Consider the following 23,856-nt stretch of genomic DNA (forward strand, 5'->3'; position numbering starts at 1 on the left):
ATTGGTACATATGGTAAATATGATTAAAGAAGGCTGTGAAAATAAATCCGCATTGTTTATCCACTTGATCTTTTATTCAAAAATAAAAATTCTAAGTGGGGGAAAATCACATTATGAAATAAATATTTTGCTCTAATACAGTAAGAGGACATGTGTCTATATGGTCCTAATGCACGGTGAGGAGGAGAGTTTGAGTGGCCAAAGACTCCAAGGATCACAGCTGGAGAACTGCAGAAAATAGTTGAGTCTTGGGGTCAGAAAGCCACAAAAAAAATATGTTGTTTAGGAGGGTTTCAAGAAAAAACTAGAAAAGAAAACGCTCTCATCCAAAAACAAACTCCAGCATATTTATTTGCTAGACACGACTGGAACTTTAAACGGGACTGGGTTCAATGGTCAGATGAAACTAAAAAAATTAGCAAACACTCTAGATGCGTTTGGCACACACAGTGATAAAAAGTACCCCATGTGTACAATGAAATATACTGCTGGATCTTTAATGTTGTGGGCCTATTTTTCTGCCGGAGATCCTGGATATCTTGTTCAGATAGATGGCATAATGGATTCTATAAAATACCAATGGATAAAACATTTAAAACTGACTGTCCATGCTAGAAATCTTATAATGGGCCATGGTTGGATCCACAAACAAACATCAAAATCAAAACAAAAATGGGTCACTGAGCAAAAAAACCAAGCTTCTGCCATGGCCAACCCAGTCCCCTGAGCTGAACCCTATGAGTGTGGTGAACTGAAGAGGAGAAGCATCAACATGCAGCTGGGAATCTGAGGGGGCTGGAGAGATTCTGGATGAAGGAATGGTCTCTGATCTCCTATCTCTAAACTCTTCAAGTATTATAGGTGAAGACTCAGAGCTGTTCTCTTGGCAAAAGGAGGTTGCAAAAAGTATTGGATAAAAGGGTATGATTAATTGTGACCAATGTGTATTAAAGAAAAACATTTATTTCCAAATGAGATTTCTCTCCCATTTTAAATTCTTATTCTCCAATGAAAGGTTAGATTTATGTCCATTTTTAAAATAAAATATCTAAAGGACTGATGATACAGATTAATTTTCACAGCCTTCTTTGATCATATTTACCTTTTAATTTTGAGCACAACTGTATCCAAGCTGTTTGGTTTTACTAGTTGCACAGAAATAAAAAATATTGACAGTGAATATACATGTTTCTAGTTATGCTCAGCTATAAGAAACCGCTTGTGCTCAGTGCAATCTGTTTAATATTTTCAAATTAAACAACTGAATGACTGGGAAAAGGCGTGGGAACCCATATAACGCAATATCAATTTTTTTCCCCCCCAAAAGTACGACGTAAAATAAAGCGCTTGTAGTGATATCAGCTGACCGAAGGTTGAGCCGCAAATATGAAAGGAGTATGTTCTCAAATCTGCACATTGCATAAAATTTCAAAAGATTTCCCCCCTGTGTGGCCACACAGGATACGAGACAAAGAAAGGAGGAACATATTTAAGAACGGGAGTCAGCTGAGGAGTTGAAAAGGGGAGAGAAAGAAATAGAGAGTGCAAATAAGCAGCAATAAGTACAGAGGAATTGTGTGTTGATGGACTGTGGGATTTGATTGAAGGAAAGGGATCTTTACTGCCAGAGGTCCTCAGTTCGGCCAAACTTGAACACCAGACCACTGCAAAAGAGAAGGAGAATCAAAATTAGAACTTAATCAAAATATCATAGTTTCACTTGAAAAAAACAATTATTTTACACGAATTACATGAATACTCAATCTCAGACTACTAATGCAGTTAATTAGAGACTGGGCAATAGTGGTATATCCATGACTCATTCAAAATTAATTTTATTAAGCTTTCTGAAAAGTATTTAGATGATTATTCAATGTCTCGTCAGTGGAAGTGGTTTGATAGCATCAGTAGCAAGAATAAAGCAAAAAATATAAGCAAAACGTCAGCAAATGTACAATGAACTTAAAGCTCCAAAAGCTACAAAATATACGACCAGGCTTCCCACAGTCAAGAAAAACTCGCCATTTGGTTTTAATAGTCGCACAGAAATGAAAAATATTGACAGTGAATATACATGTTTCTAGTTATGCTCAGCTAAGAAACTGCTTGTGCTCGGTGCAATCTGTGTAAAATAATTTTACACGGACAAAAATAGTCTCTTTTTCATTTGTCCATTCATTTCAATTTGAATTACTTCTTTTTGAACAAATTGTTCATTTTGGATTTTTAAAGAAACAAGAATTTTGTCTAGCAAGGGCACATTAAATTGATTAAAGGTGACAGCAAAGACATTTATAATGTTGCAAATAAATATTTCAAATAAAGTCTGTTCTTTTGAACTTTAGGCAAAGAAAAAAAAAGTATTACAGTTTAACAAAACTATGAAGCAGCTCAACTGTTTTCAACATTGATAATAATCAGAAATGTTTCTTGAGCAGCATATTAGAATGATTTCTGAAGGATCATGTGACACTGAAGACAGGACTAATGATGCTGAAAATTCAGCTTTGCATCACAGGAATAAATTACATTTTAGAATAAGTAGAAAACACTTTTTATTTGTAATAATAATAATTCACAATATTACTGTATTTACAAACTTACCCAAAGAAGATGAAAGCATTTTGGAAGAAAACCGCAATACCAGGATACACTGACAACTCCTTATGATCTGTTCAATCACAAAGAAAAAAAAATGGAAAAGTATAATCAGCAACTGTAAACAAACAGAAAACTGAATCATCTTATTCTATGAGGGCAAAATCAGTCTTATTGTCTCACCAGTCACAACAAAACCACCAAACAGAATCCACATAGAGGCGATGAGAGACCCGAACGCCAACATGAACCCGATGAAGAGCCAAATTCTGGCACCTACACACATTCAAAGCACATTTCGGTCACGTAGTATTTCAATATCTACAAGAAATGCATAAAGTTGCGTATGCAGGACGTACCTGTCTGTCCCAAGCAGCCCTCGCTGTAGCTGTCGCCCCTCACCTGGCCGTTTGACACCGCATTGATCCTGCATTCAAATCAGTCTTATTTTAGTCATTAACTTAAGCAAAAACAAACCATTTCAATCCAAGTAACTTTTAGGAGTGTTCTTTTTCTTTTGAGCTCATGAAACTGACTCATTCTACGTCATCTGAATAGTTTCATTGTTTTGAGCTTAATGAACTTGTTTCTTTTAAATCAGATGTACTTCGATTTAACTGAACCTGGCTGCAATTTCTATTTCCCAGCATGCTTTGCCATGGCACTCGAAAGGTAGAGTAAATACTAAAGTGTTACATACTGTTTTTTGCTAGATTCATGTAAAGTAATTGGGAGGATTAGTATTGTTTTGCTAGGCTAATTTAGAAGAGTTTTGTTGGGTTTCTCATTGTGACGAGTGGAGCATGGTTTCAGAACAGAAATATGTTAAATGTTTCATACCGCCTTACTCATTCAGCAATTACTATGCTTATCTAAGCATTGTGTTGTCAATTAGCAAGTTAGCATTTACTGAATTAGCTAGTTAAGTTTCCAATACTGAAAAAAACTTTTTTAATTGAGATTACATGATAATTTTAAATTTGCTTACTCAAATATTTCAAATTAGGAGCAATTCATATAAAATTAAATTGGCCTGTTCTGCTAGCTTAAACTTTGAATTTCCTAACTTAAACATTTTGATGTAAATTAAGTAAAGAAATTCGAAACGTAGTTAAGAAATTAAGACATTTTTAAACTTACATTTTTTTTTTAGTTTTGCAAACTTATTCAGCTCTACAGTGTAGTTTTTATTGATAGTTTAAAGTTGTTTTAGATTCTTTTTTCATTTTTGAGTTAACTTTTACAAAAACACAAAAAATTGCAACTCTTATTATTTTATGCACCAAGAGCTTGTAACACTCCAAAGAGAAAGGAAAACTTGAAATCGCATCATATGACCCCTTTAAATGTCTATAGTTTTTATTAATTTTTAGTTATTTTAGTACATCAAATTAAACTAAATGATAAATGTAGCTGAAATCATTAAAAAAAATATTTTGTAATAAGTTAGTTACACTATAATAACCCTGATTCAAATCCATAGATAGTGAAACTCCACAGGCGGTTTATCAATGCAGTTATTGTATAGTAGTCACAGCGCAACCCTGTAGTTAAATCAGTGCTTAACAACAGGAAGTAAGATCTGGGACAGATCAAATGATGTCACAGCGTTGGTCTGGCCGGACACAATGAGAACAAATCTGTCTGTCTGTCTGTCTGTCTATCTCTCTCTGTCTGTCTGTCTATCTATCTCTGTCTGTCTGTCTGTCTCTATCTATCTATCTATATCTGTCTGTCTATCCATCTATATCTGTCTGTCTATCCATCTATATCTGGCTGTCTATCCATCTATATCTGTCTGTCTATCCATCTATGTCTGTCTATCTATCTATATCTGTCTATCTATCTATATCTGTCTGTCTATCTATCTATATCTGTCTGTCTATCTATATCTGTCTGTCTATCTATATCTGTCTGTCTATATCTGTCTGTCTATCTATCTATATCTATCTATCTGTCTGTCTATCTGTCTGTCTATCTATCTGTCTGTCTGTCTATCTATCTATATCTGTCTGTCTATCTATCTATATCTGTCTGTCTGTCTATCTCTGTCTATCTATCTACTATCTGTCTGTCTATCTACTATCTGTCTGTCTATCTATATCTGTCTGTCTATCTATCTATATCTGTCTGTCTATCTCTGTCTATCTATCTACTATCTGTCTGTCTATCTATATATGTCTATCTATCTACTATCTTTCTATATCTGTCTGTCTATCTATCTATATATGTCTGTCTATCTATCTACTATCTTTCTATATCTGTCTGTCTATCTATCTACTATCTTTCTATATCTGTCTGTCTATCTATATATGTCTATCTACTATCTTTCTATATCTGTCTGTCTATCTATCTATCGGTCTATCTATCAACGCATTAAATTGATCCAAAGTGTCAGTAAAGTCACTTATAATGTTACAGAATATTTCTATTTCGAATAAATGCTGTTCTTTTTAATTTTTGTCATTGAAGAATCTTGAAAAAGTGACGGGGGGGAATTAGTGTTCGTCAACTCATGTTAGTTTTTATTTAGAGGCTAATAAATGCAACAGTTCCTGCGCAGGAGCGGCGCATCCTCACTGCCTGCGCACACGCAGCGCACACATGATCGTCCTGAACCAAACACAAATAACACACAAAGGATTTCCTCCTGTCATGTTTGCGACCAATATCTGAATACTAACATAAGCGATCTTTAACATAATAGTTCAAAACTACGTTTCCGCGCAATATCGGGCGAAAACGTCGAGTGTTAATGCTGTAAACATGTTGGATCTCATATCCGGCTGATTTCTAACCCAATTTTCCTTTCTATGAAGCATGACGGATAAATAAAAGCACACGTAACGGTGAATATCTACTGAATGATTGCTAGGACTCGATCTTTATAGCACAGTGAACTCTTACCTGCACTTCTCTTGAGTTTGTCTTGTGGTTCGCAGTATGTGGAGATACACTCCGCAGTCTTCCGTCTCAAACAGTGCAGTGCGTCGCACATGCGCAGTGCGCTCTGCATCAGTCTCCATTGGCGGAGCACATCCCATCAACCAAAATGTGCACTTATTAAAGGTTTAACACACAAATCAATTAACAGCACGTCTGATAAAATACGGGGAATTCTGAGAAAAATTCTGAAATACGTTTTTAGAAAAATCTGTTTTATTCTACATGGACGCCTAGCTTTGTTGGCATCAAGTGATCAAATTACTAGTTGCGACAGGAATTACTGTTACTGAGGTGGTTTACACAGCATAAACATAAACGTACATCTAAAAAAGAAAGCAAACCACAAATATATAACAGTAGACCTTGATATCCCTGGCGAAAATTAACCATGCTTTTTACTACAAATGAAACCAAACTATAGTTACTATAGTTAAGCCATGGTAACTACAAATGAACCATCGGTTTGCTACACTAGCCATAGTTTAACCATGGTATTTGTAGTAAAACTGTGGTTATACAAATGGTAGTCAATACACCAAAAACAACTTTTACTATAATAAAACCATGGTTAATTTTAGTAAGGGATGTCCCAATCTAGCTCATAGGCACACATATTTTGCAATGTCTTGAGACGATGTTAAGATAACATAAACGCTTCTGTGCAGGCTACTGTGTTTTATTATTCCTAAAAAGAAATCATTTTCAAACCTGGAAAAACCGAACTCCTAAAACTGCTAAGTCTTAAAAAGACTATAAAAGACAAAGTAAATGCTTCATAATAGTTTCAGTTGAATATTGGTGTTTGCTTTACTAGTGTTCATACTTAGTGTTTTGATGAAACCCCTAAATATTAAACTTGGCAACATAGCTTGTACCACACTGCTTTATGAATGAAATCCTAATGCTTTTCTATTCTACCAGACTTTCTCAGATGTTCATCGAAAACAAAAAAAGCTTCCAAAATTGTCATTTAAACTCAGAAATGAAAATGTTGTCATTATATACTCCGTTGCTGGTAGCCATTGACTTCCATTGTATATTTTTCCATACTATGGAAGTCAACGGCTACCAGCAAATATTTGGTTACCTACATTCTTCAAAAAAACGTATTTTGTGTTCATCACAAGAAAGGACTCAATACAGGTTTGGAATTACATGAAGGTGGGTAATGAAGACCGAATTTTAATTTTTGGGTAAACTATCTCATTAAGGAAAGAGCCATATGGAAAGATAAGAATTTTAGTGTAACCACCCACAACACCAAAGCATCATAGTAACGCCCTATCGTCTGTTTATAAATGATTTAACACTCCAGTTGTCCTAAAGCCCTGCCATATGCCATTTTAAATATTATCTGAGAGATCAGAATCATATAATTACAGTAATTTTCACAAACACAAGACCTTTAATCTCCTTTAAAGGCAGGACAGTGTTTTCAGAAATGACTAAAATGAGTATAAAGTATGCGGGACTACAATATTTTCTTGCCATTTGAAGCACTCAGCACTCACACGTGGTTTGATTGAATCTTACACAGACATTTTATTATTCATTTGTCTGAATTGAATGAAACAACATAGGGTGACTATACATCCTAATCAAATCAGCACAGTATCTGAAATGTTGCACCCGAAGTGCTCTGTACAGAAGATGGTCCTCAAACAGAAACGTCACTAGCTGGACTGAAACCCAGGTCATCTGAACATAAACACTAGCATGCAATGATTATCTGGTCACCCTAAATGAAATGCAAGGAAAGCTGTGTAAAGAATGTGTATAAAAGCCTAACAAGTCGATTACATTTGATGAAATATTTCACGCTATATAAAAGCTTCAGGATGGAGCGATGTAATAAAAAAAAAAGAGAGTGAAAAAAGAATCACTGACGACTACATTAAGTGCCAAGTATTGGTTTTATGTGGTATTTTCCCAGTAGTGTTTCCCTTAAAGCACTCCAAGCAGTTTGAGAGCAATAGAGATGGAAAGCAGAATGACTCCAAACAGCCCGATATATCCATATGCACCACGCATCCTCTTAGCAGGATCTAAAACAGACAAACAACTTAAACAGGTTAACAGTATCTTGAAAATGTGTATGGCAATTAAAAAAAAAAAGCATAAATATATAATCCACAAACACACGTGTGACATTTAAATCTATAATTAAATGCAAAATAAATGCAATCCTTTTTGCATTTGCACTCTGATTCAGAAACAGATGTGAATGTGCTTTTGCAGTCTAAAAATTGCTACAGGTTTCTCCATGTGCATTTTTAAGACTTACCACCAGTGGAGTAACCCCAAGCATAAGAGAACCTGCTCGTAACCCAGATGACTCCTAACACAGAGGCAGCAATCTGATATGAGAGATAAAAAATGCAAGATAAACAAAGGTGAACTGGGTGAAAGGGTGTACATATGAGAGAAGGAGAGCACATGAAAAGAGAATGAATTCACATATTTAACGAGATTTATAGAACACGCATTACAAGGAAATGTCCCTCTGCTAAATGATCAATTTGATCAAAGGAATAATGATTTAATGAACTGTTGTAAGGTTTATACAAACAACATTACTGTTACTAGCCCAACACTTTAGTCTGATAAATGCTTGTGTGTCACATTTCTAAATATATTAGAAACTTCTAGTTGTCACTAAATATGATGGAAGATGGTACAAGGTACAGCAATGCACTCGGGGGGTTATATAAGGAGGGGTTGAGCTGGGCAGAACTGGCTCCATTTCAATTCATAAGCTGGAATTGCCTACGTCCACATTAAACTGGAATTCGAATTGGAACAGCAGGAAGAAGAATTTGCTGAATTGCAATTAAAAAACATTTGATAAACTCGCAAACACAAATCTTTCGACAAAACATGATTCGTTTACACCAACTCTTGACAAAATTGCTGACCACAATGTTTGCGATAACATCAATATTTTGGGTAGGGCTGCACGAATATGACAAAAAAATTGTCGGTTATTGCCTTGAAATTGCGATTATTAATTACGATTATCACAATTTACATTGAATGATGTTTATACCATTGTTTGATATAACTGCATGCCGTATTTTTATATATAAAAAATAACAAAAATCTGAAAACACTAACTGAAAAACTTTTAGTGCTTCTCTACACTATTAAGCCTCAAATGTAAAAGCTTCAGGATGGAGCGATGTAATAAAAAAAAAAGAGAGTGAAAAAAGAATCACTGACGACTACATTAAGTGCCAAGTATTGGTTTTATGTGGTATTTTCCCAGTAGTGTTTCCCTTAAAGCACTCCAAGCAGTTTGAGAGCAATAGAGATGGAAAGCAGAATGACTCCAAACAGCCCGATATATCCATATGCACCACGCATCCTCTTAGCAGGATCTAAAACAGACAAACAACTTAAACAAGTTAACAGTATCTTGAAAATGTGTATGGCAATTAAAAAAAAAAGCATAAATATATAATCCACAAACACACGTGTGACATTTAAATCTATAATTAAATGCAAAATAAATGCAATCCTTTTTGCATTTGCACTCTGATTCAGAAACAGATGTGAATGTGCTTTTGCAGTCTAAAAATTGCTACAGGTTTCTCCATGTGCATTTTTAAGACTTACCACCAGTGGAGTAACCCCAAGCATAAGAGAACCTGCTCGTAACCCAGATGACTCCTAACACAGAGGCAGCAATCTGATATGAGAGATAAAAAATGCAAGATAAACAAAGGTGAACTGGGTGAAAGGGTGTACATATGAGAGAAGGAGAGCACATGAAAAGAGAATGAATTCACATATTTAACGAGATTTATAGAACACGCATTACAAGGAAATGTCCCTCTGCTAAATGATCAATTTGATCAAAGGAATAATGATTTAATGAACTGTTGTAAGGTTTATACAAACAACATTACTGTTACTAGCCCAACACTTTAGTCTGATAAATGCTTGTGTGTCACATTTCTAAATATATTAGAAACTTCTAGTTGTCACTAAATATGATGGAAGATGGTACAAGGTACAGCAATGCACTCGGGGGGTTATATAAGGAGGGGTTGAGCTGGGCAGAACTGGCTCCATTTCAATTCATAAGCTGGAATTGCCTACGTCCACATTAAACTGGAATTCGAATTGGAACAGCAGGAAGAAGAATTTGCTGAATTGCAATTAAAAAACATTTGATAAACTCGCAAACACAAATCTTTCGACAAAACATGATTCGTTTACACCAACTCTTGACAAAATTGCTGACCACAATGTTTGCGATAACATCAATATTTTGGGTAGGGCTGCACGAATATGACAAAAAAATTGTCGGTTATTGCCTTGAAATTGCGATTATTAATTACGATTATCACAATTTACATTGAATGATGTTTATACCATTGTTTGATATAACTGCATGCCGTATTTTTATATATAAAAAATAACAAAAATCTGAAAACACTAACTGAAAAACTTTTAGTGCTTCTCTACACTATTAAGCCTCAAATGTCAACTATACATCGGACTGGTTTCTTCTTTAAATTATAAAAAAAGTTAAAAAATCTAAATGGCATTATAGTGTTATACTAAAACTAAAATTAAAACAATGGAAAAACCCTTAAGATAACATGCAGAAGGAAAAAAAAAAGCATCTTTAGCACACAGAATATCATAAGTGGACTTTGAACGATTAATTGCCGGGTGAAAAATTCATTTTGTAATTGCACACAACTGTGACACTCACAGGATACTCTAATGCAGCAATAGTCTGGAACACCAGCCACTGTGGATACACCTCCAGTGTGTTCTGATGGGCTCTCTGGATACAGTTGAACACTTGCTCCTTATCACTGTACATGGTGGGATACTGTACACACAAAACACGAGAGCAGAAAAATACATTCAACTAAAGCTTCTGCATTGGTTCCAAATCAGAAATCAAAGTTTAATATGCATGGGTATAATTTCAGGCAATGCAACAACATGCATTGCATATGAAGCCTTGTATCGTACCTTTACTCCATACTTCTTCCGTGCACTACCAACTTGGACCCCGAGATACATCAACATGACAAAACTGTACAAATAAGTAAAAATTGCATAGCCAAAATTGGCTGGAAGCAGGTTTTCGATCGACATTTTTTTCAGATGGAAAGTTCAGGATCTGTTTTCTGACTCGAGCACGAACTGTTCTTCTTTTCTTTGAAGGAAAGAAATGCACAATCACCTAGCGTCACTGCGTTGTTTGTGTTAAAGGCGATTCCCTCACTCCCCCAGACACAGATAAAACCTCGCGATATAACGCGATCTCTCGAGAGACTGTTTCACAACCCGATGATACAACTATGTATAAACAATATGTAAACATGAAGTCAATATATGACAGTATTTTCAGTTATTAACTTCCTCAAGTCTTCAACATGTAAAACCAGTTCAATTAAGCTTTATTAGCATGACTGTGTAACACAAAGCATTAACATATATATATAACAACAACAACATAAATAATAATAAATACAATCCATCTATATAAATGAAAAGATAAAGTAAGTCAGTATCGAGTTAATCATGTATAACACCTAACACTGTGAATGGTTAACACATATTTAGCAGCTAGTGCAGCTGTGTTGTCATCTTCTCCAAAGGGCATTTTCTCAGTATAACCAAGTTCAGTGAATGATGGGATCAGGGCTTCAAATCTGGGGAGAAACGTTCCCCTCACGGTGTGATACTTAGGACAGTTCAGCAGAAAGTGTTTCTCGGTCTCTATTAGCTGTAGATCACAGTGTCTACAGATCCTCTGCTCTTGCTCTGTCCATGTTTGTCTATGTCTTCCTCTCTCTAGTTCTAAATCATGGTTACTTCATCTGTATTTGGAGAGGATCTGTCTATCTTTCAATGGTTTAATCAATAAATAATTGGCCAATTGAGTGGTTCTGCTTAGGGTTGAGTAGCATTGAGAATTTGTTTAATGATTGCGTGATATAATTTAATCCATGTTTTAATTGGACATTTTAATTGGCCAAACCGTGATTTTATGGCATAAAAAGCCCTCCGGGCCTCCTCATTCAAGGCCTTCACAGCCAGACTGAAGCCCAGGTAAGTGCAGCTGCTGCTGTGTTAGGACTTCTCCTCTGTAACTGAACCGGTATCTGCTCCTCTGAGCTTCTTCTATGCAAAACCATAGATGTCGATTTTTATTATTGTTTTTTTATTCAAAACAACTTAGTTAATATAAAATAACGCGGTTATAAAAATATCATAGTTTAAATAAAAAAAACACAAATAAAAAAAGTCTATCAAACACTGTTTGTTCAGCGCTGGTGAATTTTCTAGACCCCTCCCCCCGGGTGACGTCATTGGGTTTCGGTTAAATGCAAGCTGCACGCGAGCCACTTCACGCTGAATCATCCAACCAACCTCTCGCGAGAAGACGACGGCGCTTGCTGTAACGTTAGATAGGCGCAAGAAACACGTTTTGTTTCAAGAATTTGTCCTCAATTTAGGAATCATTTATTTCTTCTGGAATTTATTTTGGAATAAACGTAAATTTATTTGACAGTTGTTGAATTTCAAATAGTTTCTGTTTTGAACTCGCTCGAGGAGAGCGTTTTCCTCAAAGTCGGTTATCTTACTGTTGGCTCAAGTCCTTTTTGACGGTAAGTTACACTTAAATGCTGTTTATAGCTACTATTTATATATTTAACGTTGTTATATAAGTTATGTTACTTACAATCTTCGCTGAATTAGCAACATAATACTAACGGTAATTAACGATACTAACAGTAAATACCGGAAGGCGAACAATATATCAGAATAGATTTATTACTATCTGGATGGTGACATTAGGATTTTGTTTAGTGATGTTATGATAACGTTGGTTATTTATTAGTGTTTCTTGCGGAATGTTCTAGATCCGAGTCTGTTGTGAATTTGATTGACAGGAGGGGCGGGGCTTTGTTACGCAACGTCACCTGACCTGCTTTTAGTTCCAGCACGTTCTCCTTTATTACTGACCTCTGTAGTGTTGCTGTCGTAATGTTTCATTAGAAAATATGGCTCATGTTATTATTTTTAAAAAACGAAGTAAATCTTCAACCAATAAATGAATGTCCCTATTTTTAAACATAAAACAACTTTCGCAAATATAAGTTTAACAAATATATCTGTGTATTCATCATCACAGTACGTTGAGGCAATTGTTTTGTAATACAAGTTCTCTGAAATGTTGATTAAATACACAAATATTGATATGAAAATTTACAAAGTTGAATACATTTCCAAAACAGAAATCTGAACTTTGGCTAGAGCCAGTATCAAAAATCTGACACGAAAAAACGAAGTAAATCTTCAACCAATAAATGAATGTCCCTATTTTTAAACATAAAACAACTTTCGCAAATATAAGTTTAACAAATATATCTCTGTGTATTCATCATCACAGTACGTTGAGGCAATTGTTTTGTAATACAAGTTCTCTGAAATGTTGATTTAAATACACAAATATTGATATGAAAATTTACAAAGTTGAATACATTTCCAAAACAGAAATCTGAACTTTGGCTAGAGCCAGTATCAACAATCTGACACGTAGGAGGAGGCCAGCCCTGGGCGTCTCGGTGAGGGTGTGAAGCTCATCTTTGATCAGAAGGCTCCACACGGTCGCAGGTCCTCTCGCTCCAGCAGCAGCAGTGACAGCTCGTTCTCCAGCAGCAAGGGGGGCCGCTCCTCCCGCAGGTCACGGAGCTCATCCTCCGACAGTGGCTCTTCCTCACACTCTCGCTCCCATCCACGCTGCTCAGGCCGCTCACGCTGCCGTCACAGGCGCCATTCTCCTCCTCGCCACTACCGGGCTCACTCCCGCTCTTACAGCCCTTCTCCTGAGCGTTCCTCCCACCGCAGGCGCTACCATCGCCGCAGGCGCTCTCCATCCCTCTACAGCTACTCCAGACGTTCTCTGTCCCGATCCCGCTCTCGCAGTCGCTCCCCGGTCTACTGGAGGGGAAGCAGGTTTGTGGGGAGGTACCGGTGCCGTTTCTCCCGCTCACCCAGGAGTTCCAGAGATTACAGAAGCCGGTCTCGCAGCCAAAAATGTTATACATACATAAACAAAACCCTGGCCTCTGTTAAGACCTGCTGAATGTAGATATTAAATAATCACATTTCTTGATTGATTAAACTGTTAGTTCACAAGTAACGTCTGATGCTTTGTGTTTGTAGGTTTGATCATGAAGGAGGAGGCCAGCCCTGGGCGTCTCGGTGAGGGTGTGAAGCTCATCTTTGATCAGAAGGCTCCACACGGTCGCAGGTCCTCTCGCTCCAGCAGCAGCAGTGACAGCTCGTTCTCCAGCAGCAAGGGGGGCCGCTCCTCCCGCAGGTCACGGAGCTCATCCTCCGAAAGTGGCTCTTCCTCACACTCTCACTCACGCTCCCGCTCCCATCCACGCTGCTCAGGCCGCTCACGCTGCCGTCACAGGCGCCATTCTCCTCCTCGCCACTACCGGGCTCGCTCCCGCTCTTACAGCCCTTCTTCTGAGCTTTCCTCCCACCGCAGGCGCTACCATCGCCGCAGGCGCTCTCCATCCCTCTACAGCTACTCCAGGCGTTCTCTGTCCCGATCCCGCTCTCGCAGTCGCTCCCCGGTCTACTGGAGGGGAAGCAGGTTTGTGGGGAGGTACCGGTGCCGTTTCTCCCGCTCACCCAGGAGTTCCAGAGATTACAGAAACCGGTCTCGCAGCCATGAACGCTCTGCGGTCTGCCTCAGCCTTGAGGGTAAGATCAGTTTCACTTTAATATATATGCTACATGAAAGACAAAAGGAGATACAAAAAAAATAAAAACTTTAGTTCTTTTTTTTTCACACAAATCAGTTCATGGTGACCACAGCTGTTCATAACCTAAAGTTCAGTCTGTTCCTCACATCTCAAGATATCATTTAGCTTTAGAAGATTTTTAATACACTGCATGAGTAGTACGGATGACTTTTGATGCTTTATTTCTGTCGTCTTTGCACTTCTTGTGTTCTATGCAGAAAATCACAGCAATACATTTTTTTTTATTCCTCACTAGGTTTTATGATTGTAAGTTACAAAAAAATCCTCTTCTTTCTCAGTAGATTTTTATGTTTGTAAGTAAAAAAAATAAATAGTTATTTGCATAAGAATATTTGATAAATTACAAAAAAAGTGAAAGTTTAAAAGAATGTAAAAATATTATTACAAATAGATTTATTTAAAATATTTAAAGTGTATATAAAACTTAAATTATAACAATATATTAATCATATCTTAATTTAAGTAATACATAATTATGTCTTTATATATTCAATTATATATTTATATTAACATGTTTTCTAATAATAAGATGCATATCGTAATACTTCTGAATACTTTCTAAATGTTTTAAATACTTTTTTTATTGTTATTATTAAAAAGTATTTGAAACTTTAAATAGTCTTAATATCTTATGCAATTTTCCTTCTAAAGTAAATGTAAGCAAGTAAATATACTGACAAAAATGCAGAATAATAAAATATTTTTTTTTTATTTTTTTTGCAGTTAGTCAGTTGTTGGGTGACTAGTTGATAATGCTGACTATGGAGATAAATGACAGAATTTAAATCTAAACTTTGAAATCTTCCACAGAGAAGAAGTGTTTGTTAAATGTGGCCAAAGCAAATGCTGCCAGGATTCTGGGAGTGCAGAACTTAGAGCTGCCAGCTAGCCTGAAGGAGCTGGAGGAGGAGGAGGAGGAGGAGGAGGAGAAGAAGAAGAAGAGGAGGAGGAGGAGATCTTCATCAGATAATGAGGAAAGGGTGAGCGCAGACCGGGCACCACAGAAGACACCAGCACAGGTGAGCCTCACACACATGCATACAGACGTTCCACTAACACACACCCAGTGTTTATTTGACTTCTGTAATATTGCACGAACGTCCTGAGTGTTTGACAATTATATCTGTGATCTCGGGACGTTGACTAACCCGTTGAAACACGTCTATTTAAAATGTGATTGCGCGCTGTACTTGCCCAACCTGGGTCACCATGTAATCTGTCTCCTCAGACGTGAATGATTTTACCAGATGGATTTAATGGAATGATGAACAGCACTTGTCCGGATTAGGTAATGGTACATGTTAAAGAGTATGTACTACTGTGTAGTGTGTGTGTGTGTGAGAATGAATGAGCACGTGGCTATTATTCCTCTCACTGTATTGAGGAGTGGCATTTAGCTTCAATTGCTTTGTTTGTTTGTTTTTTTGTATCATTTCTTTTCCTGTAGAGCTGAAACTCCTCCACCCTTTGGACAAAGAGGGAGAGAGGGGGAGGTCACATGACTTGAATGACACCAGCTTTAAGTCTTATGTGCACAACTGCAAAGGTTAAGTAATTGTGTACAATGTCAGCGGTAGCTTTGTGTCAAACAAAAACAGACCACATGCATTTGTGTGATGCACTCAACACTTTCAGCCACCACACAACAGCACACATGCAGAAAAGTTTGGGGTCAGTAGAATTTCAGGGTTTTTTTTTATTTTAAGAAACCAATACGTTAAGCAAGGATGCATTGAATTGATCAAGAGTGACATTAAAGACATTTAAAATGTTGAAAATAAATGCTGTTCTTCTGAACTATTTAAATAATCCTGAAAAAAATGTATCATGGTTTCCACAAAAATATTAAGCAGCACAACGGTTTTCAAAACTGTTAAGAAATGTTTCTTGAGCAGCAAATCGGCATACTAGAATGATTTCTGAAGGATCCTGTGACACTGAAGACTGGAGGAATGATGCTGGAAATTCAGCCTTGCATCACAGGAATAAATTAAAATGTAAAATATTTAACTAGAAATACTGTTTTTTACTGTTACAGCCTTAGTGAGTTAGTCAGTATATGACACTTTTCAAAACAATTTTTCAAAAAAAATCATACGGACCCCAAACTTTTGAACGGTAGTGTCTCTTTACAGCTGTTAGAACTACAGGAAATGACTTCTGTTTGCTGATGGTTGAACTGGGTTGCGTTGTCATTTACCAGAGTCTTCCTCTATTCATCGTGTGTGAAGACCAGAGAGAGCTCGCTCTACGGTGACGGATGGGGTTTGGAAAAATATAGTCTCATCAATTAGTAATTTTTTTTTGTTTGTCTGCTGTTTTGGGGCTTTGTTCATACAAGCAGCAAAAAGCCTTTTTTAATTTATTTTTATTTTTGCATTTAATTATTTTGGGCCATTTCAGAGCTGTTTAGCATGGAAGCCTGTTTCCGCCACAGAATTAAAAGTTAATAAAAGGTAATTTTGACATTTTCACAATTGTTTAAACCAGACAATTCAGACTTTTCTTCAAAATTACAAGATGCAAACATGCAAAATTTATATAATGCAAAATCACATTAATTTGAAATCTAATTAAAATGTAATTTTTAGGCACTGCATTTCAGTTTTCTTCTTTTTTTTTTTCTCATTTGGATTCCTTCATATAAAGTGTGAACTATTTCAGACACTGCATATGCATGAATTTGTAAATAGCGACACCTCAGGAGTTGTTTAAAATGACTGGACATTTGAAAAACAAATTGGAAATATGTAGAGTGAACAAAGCCTTTGTATATACATTTTCATTTTTGCTTGTAAAAGAACTGCTTTTTGTACTATCAATAGTAAATGGGTATAACCCAAATGGTGTTTTTGATGTCAGACTGATTCAAAGAGCAGCACTGGCATTACACAGGTCAGAGTCCCTTCAATTTGTCTCTTTTGCATGACTTAAACACCGAACTGAGGGCGTCCTCACTTAGAAATGAAAATCATGTGGTACTGAAGTTTCTAGGTTTACATCAAACAGACAGTAATTTCATTATCCTATTCCCCTTTTTTCTGTCTTTAGGTAAACTTTGTTGCCAATGATGATGGCGAGGCAGAGGCTTCTCCGACGTCTCCCAAGAGAAAGCCAATTAACTTCAGCATCAACGTAAGTTCATTAAAGCTTATTCACATATAATGACTGTAAGAGTATATTGAAATATTAAAGTTGATCTTACCTTTTTATATTGACAGAATACCATCGCCAGACCATCAAACAGCCCAACAGTCCATGACAGTAAGGTAACATCAAGAGCCGACAGCGTAGCAGACAGGAAGCCATATGGACAGTGGGTCCCCATCAGCAGATCCTCTTCTAAAAAATAAACACTGAGCTTCAACTGTGATGTAAAAAGACTGTATATAGTGTAAATAGTTTGTGTAGTGATCACTTAGGGTAGAGTGGGGTGGGTGATTAGGGGACACCTGAATTCATCATATGTTTTCTTTCAGATATAAAGTGGGTTTTGTGGAAGAATCCAAGAGGATGTCAGACAGGTGGGAAATATTGTGTACATTGTGGTGTTTTTTTGTGTGTTGTGCAGATGAAAATTTATTAAATAAAAATGAAAAAAAAAAATCCTTGTGTACATTTGTTTTTTTCAGAAATTGTAAAATTTTAAATTCTTAAGGTGATAAATTAATATGTTCAATTTAGTTAAAACTTCAAAAACAACAGAACACTCCTGAAGTTTACGGTGATGGGGATGCATTTTTATCTGACATCAGCACTCCTCCATTTCACCAGAAGATAAACCATGAGATTAATATCACCTGCTGCAGAATTGCTTTTTGCACAAAGTTATTTGATAATTAGTTAAAATCTTTTACATTAAGCAATAATGCTCTTTGAGTTAATGGCACAAAACCTGCCAAGAACATCATGTCAGCGCCATATTTACACCCACACATACACAATTTATAAAGACATGGCGGATGTATATAAATTTGATTCTGGGATGAAATGTGACCTGTACACGTTTTTAGTGAGATTCAATTTAATGCTATTCAGCTATTTCTCAGAATTAAAGAAAAATATTTATTTGATAATTTAAATGTTTGCAATATGAGGAGGGGGTTTTGCTGGACCAGAATTTATGAGAACACCCTGATCTTCATGTTCAGGACTCTGGGTGGCGCTGTTGCACTGTGCACAGTAGTTGTTGAGTCTGACACATATCAAAAACATCACAAGCTTTCCAAGGAAAATATTTTACAGTAGTTATCACAAGCCAAGCCAGATTAACCTTCCATAATCGCTGTTGATATCAGAGAAACTAATCAGTAGCCAATAATGATAGCTACACATGCATAACAGAAGGACTTTTCTCACTCAAAATAGTTAACCCTGGGTCATTCTACACCCAGGAAAATGGAATCATGGGTTAGCTTGTTTTACGTTTCACACTGCTCATAATTTACCCTGGGTTGACCATTAATCCTGTGTATTTATAAACTGAACTGACGTTTTACACTTTACATTCCAAAACCCTGGGTTCTTCTGGGTTTCGTGGATTGGATGAACACAGCATGTGACAAGTGTACATAATGCTGCTGGGTACACACTTTTAAAACACGGATTTTTCAAATCTTATAAGATCTTCAAAATGTGAGAGACCACAAACACGAGGACAAAAAAAATGATAGATTTAACCGTTTTGCTCCTATAGTGTGTGGTGTGCCATGATGTTCCCCCCACACATCAGGATTTCTGACCGTAAATATTCAACATATTGGATATTTACGATTCGCGATCGGGGCGCCTCCGACGATCTTCCGAGCAGATTCAGTCACTCTTAACACACCTCACACCACAGGAAAATCTGAAAAGATAATCTTTAGAACAACCAAGATAATCGGGACATTACCTAGGATTGTCGGAAGGGGAGAAATCGGCCCAAAATCAGCCCGATTATCTTGTGGTGTGTACCCAGCATAACCGCTCTAGCATTGCGGTATTCTGTCGATTTGTGCCCTGTCAGATTTTGCAACCTCCCATTAAAACAGTAGGCAGCACAGTTTGACAACGAAAAATGCTACCCGTCAAATTATGTTTCATTAACGTCTACGCCAACCCTAAACCTACCTAGTAATGCAAACAGTAATTAGACTATGTGTTGGCCAGGGTTGTGGCTAGAAAGGATACAGCTACGGACATTGTAATATTTTCCTGAAATGTTCGACCATATCGGTGGACTTTAGCATAACCGCTCTAGCATTGCGGTATTCTGTCGATTTGTGCCCTGTCAGATTTTGCAACCTCCCATTAAAACAGTAGGTAGCACAGTTTGACAACGAAAAATGCTACCCGTCAAATTATGTTTCATTAACGTCTACGCCAACCCTAAACCTACCTAGTAATGCAAACAGTAATTAGACTATGTGTTGGCCAGGGTTGTGGCTAGAAAGGATACAGCTACGGCCATTGTAATATTTTCCTGAAATGTTCGACCATATCGGTGGACTTTAAAGGTAAGATTAAAACAGTCTCTTCTAGAATTCACGACAACATTTTACATTTCAAACGCTGAAACAACTGTTGAGCAATGATTGGTTGTAAGCCTGTAACTGTAATGTCAGTGTAGCGCTATATTAAATTTTTGACAGGAACGAAAAGGAGATTGCGAGGGACTGTGTTCGATGGATTGTACTGTTGTTTAACAGTATACCGACTGTTCTGCTGACAACGATTTTCTGAAGAAAAAAACATTAAGTAGACAAAAACTTTATAAAACAGTTTTGAAAGTCATGAGTTGTAAAAAAACAAACAAAAAAAACAATATAGCACCGTTTTATACCGTGCCACAGTACCATTGTAAAGACTAAATCAAGTCCTCAGCCTCATTTTCATCCGTGTTCAATTAAATATGGCATCTAAGCCTGATTAAGTTCTATTAGAAAGCATCATTTCACACTGCACTTTTGGCACTGCAATGCAGAGTCAACGCTGTAGAGATGGTGCTAATCCTGCATTTAAATTACAAGTGTGAAAACGCACCTTTACCCGGGGGTAAAGCAGGGGTAGAATGATGATAACCTGGAGTGAACAGTCCTCTAGAGTTGTACATCCCAACACAACAGCAATTTTTGACAAATTGAAAACAGTCACTGCTTGGTGACACTAGTAGCACAGAAAACAGTGGCCTGTTGTTTTTATTCTTAAACTGACAAATCAAGTCATTCAATCAAACTGTCATTCACTGGCACGAATGGAGCAGCATTTGATGTGCGCCGACATGTTGTCTTGAGACTGAGCAATAGTCCTTCTCAATATAGTTAATGAACTGGAATGTTTTCTCACTCATTACCACCCGCACGATTCCCTCAGGTGATTGGTGGTTTTAATTAATGAGTTTAGTCTGATAAATGATTGTGTAATAAGACTTCTGTACATGATCCACTAGTTGTATTCAGCATGAAGGCTGGTTTGGCACGGGCCCAAGTCAAAGCCTTTGTTTCTCCCCCGCCGCCTCTCTATGTGTGTTTTAAGCCTGTATTCTAAGAGCTTGTGCCAAAATATCTATGTCGTGCTGCTCTTTTCAACATGTTCGCTCTTGACTCCACCTGGCACCGTGATGATTTTTGTGCAATTGTCATAGCTTGGAAGAAAAATGGAGAATTGGAAATATCACACCTTTTATCTAGTGCCTAAAGAGATGCATCAACAATGTGTTGATGATAGAGGTTACACATTAGCCCACCTTCAAGTCTCTTCTGGTCTCTAGCTGTGACCAGTTTATATGAGCATGAATGTTTACTCTCCACCCTTAATGAAGAGAATCTAAAACATTTCATAAACTCACTGGCGGTGATTATGTGACATTTGTTTGTGCACGAATAAAGCGAAAGCAGTGTTGTGCAACTCACCGCAGAATCTGATGAAGCTTGTTTTGGAGCACAGGAAGAGACATTATCGTTCTGAAGGATCTGTGTCTTTTGTTTTGCTGCTTGTTGATAAGATCGGAATGAAGCATCTCTCAGACATTCACTATTACACGGCGTTCCACAGGTGTCTAGCCAATATATATGCAAATAACAGAAAACAGACAGCTTGGGAATAGTTGAGGGCCATGTGGGAACCATTTAGAGTAAACATAAAAGTGCATTTAACTTTTTAAATGCATTTCATTGTGGATAATTCATCAGTGCATGTTATTCTCAACTAAAAGATGTTTGTCTTCATTTATTTTTATCCAAATGTTACTTGCTGAAATTACTTTTCCTTACCTCTTAATTTCAGTCCCTTTCATCCAACCACCTGAATTCATTCTGATGTAATGGTCACTTTCCCCAATCCAATCAATGCCTGATCGATACAATCAAGTCCCAAGTTACTTCTTTTTCCTTCAAATGCCCTGTTTCGCTGGAAAACACATTGTAACACAGATGTAAAGTGGTTTGTGAACTCATTTTAGACTGAATACATTACAGTTATAAACTAAAATAGGCCTAATATTTAGAGATGCGCATAGTATATCTTTTTTTCTTCGGCCAATATTAGAAATTGTTTTGAATTCATTGTACTGGTTTATACTGGATATATAATTGAACGTGCACTATTTTAACATTTAGATTATCTTTGCCATCATCTAACACAGTTTGGGGTCGGTAAGATTTTTTCAATTATTATTATTTTTTTAGATAAGTCTCTTATGCTCACCAAGGGCTGCATTTATTTGTTCAATAATACAGTAATATTATGAAATATTATTACAATTTAAAATAACTATTTTCTCTTTTAATTTATTTTAAAATGTAATTTTCATCTCAAACAATAGGGTGTAATAAATCCATATATGGGCTAATAGTGAACTTACAAACACTTCAATAACACTCTTAAAATTATATTGTCATATCCATAATGTTTTTGTCTATTATGATTATTTTTATTTTTAATTTATTGTGACATACAATTTCAGTATCAGCCATTTATTGGTTATCAGCCATAACTTGAAATTAAGTGTCGCTGGATATCGGTATTGCTAGGTTGTCAACTATTTAGTTAGTGCTAACTTACTAAACATTTGAAGACATTATAGAAAGACCTTTAAGACATTTTATAGTGTGATGTATTTCTTCTATGTATTACAATCCCCAATATGATGTATTTCTGAGTGATAAGGTATGGAGGGTGAGAATTGATTGATTCAGGAATTGATTGGCTTGTGCAAAGCGTCTCTGTCAATGAGGTCTGTAGTACCTTATGATCAAACAGACTGATCAGTGTGTTGATAGCACCGAAGTGTTTGTGGAAATCACATCTACAATCTACAAATGGCTTATTTATAGCTGTCACTGTAAATTAAACTGTTATAGAAGAAAGTATTTTAACATCAAAACAATTACACACTTTAACATCAAACTTAATCAGATTTTCAAAGCAGAATTGGCATTTGCCAGATGATGTAATCTAGCATAAGGTTTATTCACCTCAGTACTGTCAGCTGTGCCGACGATCCTACAGCTGTTCCTGATCACAGATCAGATGTCCCGGCCTCAGGGATGGACACGGTCATTTTGGATATGGATCACTTGATAAGAGATGCACTAATATCAAAGGAGCGCATGCACGCACGCACACACGCACTTTCAGATCAAGGTCTGTATCACTTTTCTATTCACACATGTTCTGCTATTCCTCACTCCAGGCTGATGTGCACTTGCAGTTTGCCAAAGGGAAACACCACGGGCCTTGAGTCTGGAAAGCCCTGGCAAAGCCACAGAGGAATCCTGATGAACTCAGAGAAATACAGTTGGGGAAAAAAAAAAAAGTGTATAAAGATGCAGATAAAGAAAGCCATTGTTCACCACACACAAGACGCCTTTTCATTTGAGTTTGAGAAAATGGTACATGTAAGCCCTCGCAGGCGAACTGTATTTGATGTTTAATTCGCTTTCTGTGATGCCACGGATGCCAGGCGGTTATTTGCGCTCATCACATGAGTGTAATCTCGTGGCGCCTACGTCCGGATTCTCTCTCAAAACATCTATCACTATCACAGAAGTCTGCAAATGAAGCTCATTCAATATTCATTGATCTTCAGCACACAGACAGGTCTGAAAACTACTGAAATAATCGCATCTGTCTCATCTGCGTTTCGCTTAAAAGAATCCTTTGATGCTTTTATGAAACTGGAATGGCACTATAAAAGAAGTGCAACCAAGAAGGACTATACAGTATATAATACCTGGAGAATTACAGAGCGGGAATTTGTGAACCAATCACGTCAGCTGTAAAGATAATATGACTAATCAGTCCACAGTCTCAAACCAACAGAGCCCGCAATACTTTTGTTAGACATCGCAAGTTTTCTTGGGAGAATGCAATACTTTTTTGAGAAAGTGCAAAGTTTTTCAGGAGAATGCAATACTTTTGTGAGAAAATGCAAAGTTTCTCAGGAGAATGCAATACTTTCCAGTAGCCCCTCACTGCAGAACACAAGATCCAGGGGGCGTGGTTGGATCTACATCTA

At 36.9% G+C, this 23,856-nt stretch overlaps 4 protein-coding genes and 2 long non-coding RNA genes across 8 annotated transcripts; 3 read left to right on the plus strand and 3 right to left on the minus strand.

Moving 5' to 3' along the window:
- Window positions 1–1,441: 1,441 nt before the first annotated feature.
- Window positions 1,442–5,642, minus strand: LOC107597686 (transmembrane protein 50A-like). Its single transcript, XM_016288850.1, has 5 exons — window positions 5,506–5,642; window positions 2,958–3,025; window positions 2,782–2,874; window positions 2,605–2,671; window positions 1,442–1,664 (listed from the first exon to the last, which is right to left on the minus strand). The coding sequence occupies exons 1-5, from the start codon at window positions 5,640–5,642 to the stop codon at window positions 1,619–1,621; spliced, it is 411 nt and encodes a 136-aa protein (XP_016144336.1). The 3' UTR covers window positions 1,442–1,618.
- A 3,128-nt stretch (window positions 5,643–8,770) lies between these two features.
- Window positions 8,771–10,813, minus strand: LOC107597693 (microsomal glutathione S-transferase 3-like). Its single transcript, XM_016288854.1, has 4 exons — window positions 10,537–10,813; window positions 10,268–10,390; window positions 9,160–9,232; window positions 8,771–8,921 (listed from the first exon to the last, which is right to left on the minus strand). Exons 1-4 carry the CDS (start codon window positions 10,660–10,662, stop codon window positions 8,821–8,823), a joined length of 423 nt encoding a protein of 140 aa, XP_016144340.1. The 5' UTR covers window positions 10,663–10,813; the 3' UTR covers window positions 8,771–8,820.
- Window positions 10,814–11,377: 564 nt separating this feature from the next.
- LOC107597687 (arginine/serine-rich protein 1-like) lies at window positions 11,378–13,663 on the plus strand. The gene is made up of 2 exons (XM_016288851.1): window positions 11,378–11,392; window positions 13,118–13,663. Exons 1-2 carry the CDS (start codon window positions 11,378–11,380, stop codon window positions 13,661–13,663), a joined length of 561 nt encoding a protein of 186 aa, XP_016144337.1.
- On the plus strand, window positions 11,927–17,965 carry rsrp1 (arginine/serine-rich protein 1). 3 transcript variants are annotated; one of them, XM_016288819.1, is made up of 6 exons: window positions 11,928–12,182; window positions 13,744–14,295; window positions 15,168–15,270; window positions 15,304–15,376; window positions 17,409–17,492; window positions 17,579–17,965. In XM_016288819.1, the coding sequence occupies exons 2-6, from the start codon at window positions 13,752–13,754 to the stop codon at window positions 17,708–17,710; spliced, it is 936 nt and encodes a 311-aa protein (XP_016144305.1). In that variant the 5' UTR covers window positions 11,928–12,182; window positions 13,744–13,751; the 3' UTR covers window positions 17,711–17,965. The 3 variants fall into 3 exon arrangements, with proteins under 3 accessions (XP_016144303.1, XP_016144305.1, XP_016144304.1); XM_016288817.1 differs by having other exon boundaries at window positions 11,927–12,182; window positions 15,168–15,376; XM_016288818.1 differs by lacking the exon at window positions 11,928–12,182 and adding an exon at window positions 12,703–12,708 and having other exon boundaries at window positions 15,168–15,376.
- LOC107597654 (uncharacterized) lies at window positions 15,383–16,053 on the plus strand. Its single transcript, XR_001610484.1, has 2 exons — window positions 15,383–15,645; window positions 15,805–16,053. It is a non-coding gene; the product is annotated as an uncharacterized lncRNA (long non-coding RNA).
- Window positions 17,966–21,251: 3,286 nt separating the features above from the next.
- Window positions 21,252–23,138, minus strand: LOC107597694 (uncharacterized). Its single transcript, XR_001610485.1, has 3 exons — window positions 22,814–23,138; window positions 21,611–21,746; window positions 21,252–21,396 (listed from the first exon to the last, which is right to left on the minus strand). It is a non-coding gene; the product is annotated as an uncharacterized lncRNA (long non-coding RNA).
- Between the last annotated feature and the right edge of the window lie 718 nt (window positions 23,139–23,856).

Source organism: Sinocyclocheilus grahami, unplaced genomic scaffold, assembly GCF_001515645.1.
Source record: "Sinocyclocheilus grahami isolate Dianchi unplaced genomic scaffold, SAMN03320097.WGS_v1.1 scaffold234.1, whole genome shotgun sequence".
Taxonomy (NCBI): domain Eukaryota; kingdom Metazoa; phylum Chordata; class Actinopteri; order Cypriniformes; family Cyprinidae; genus Sinocyclocheilus; species Sinocyclocheilus grahami.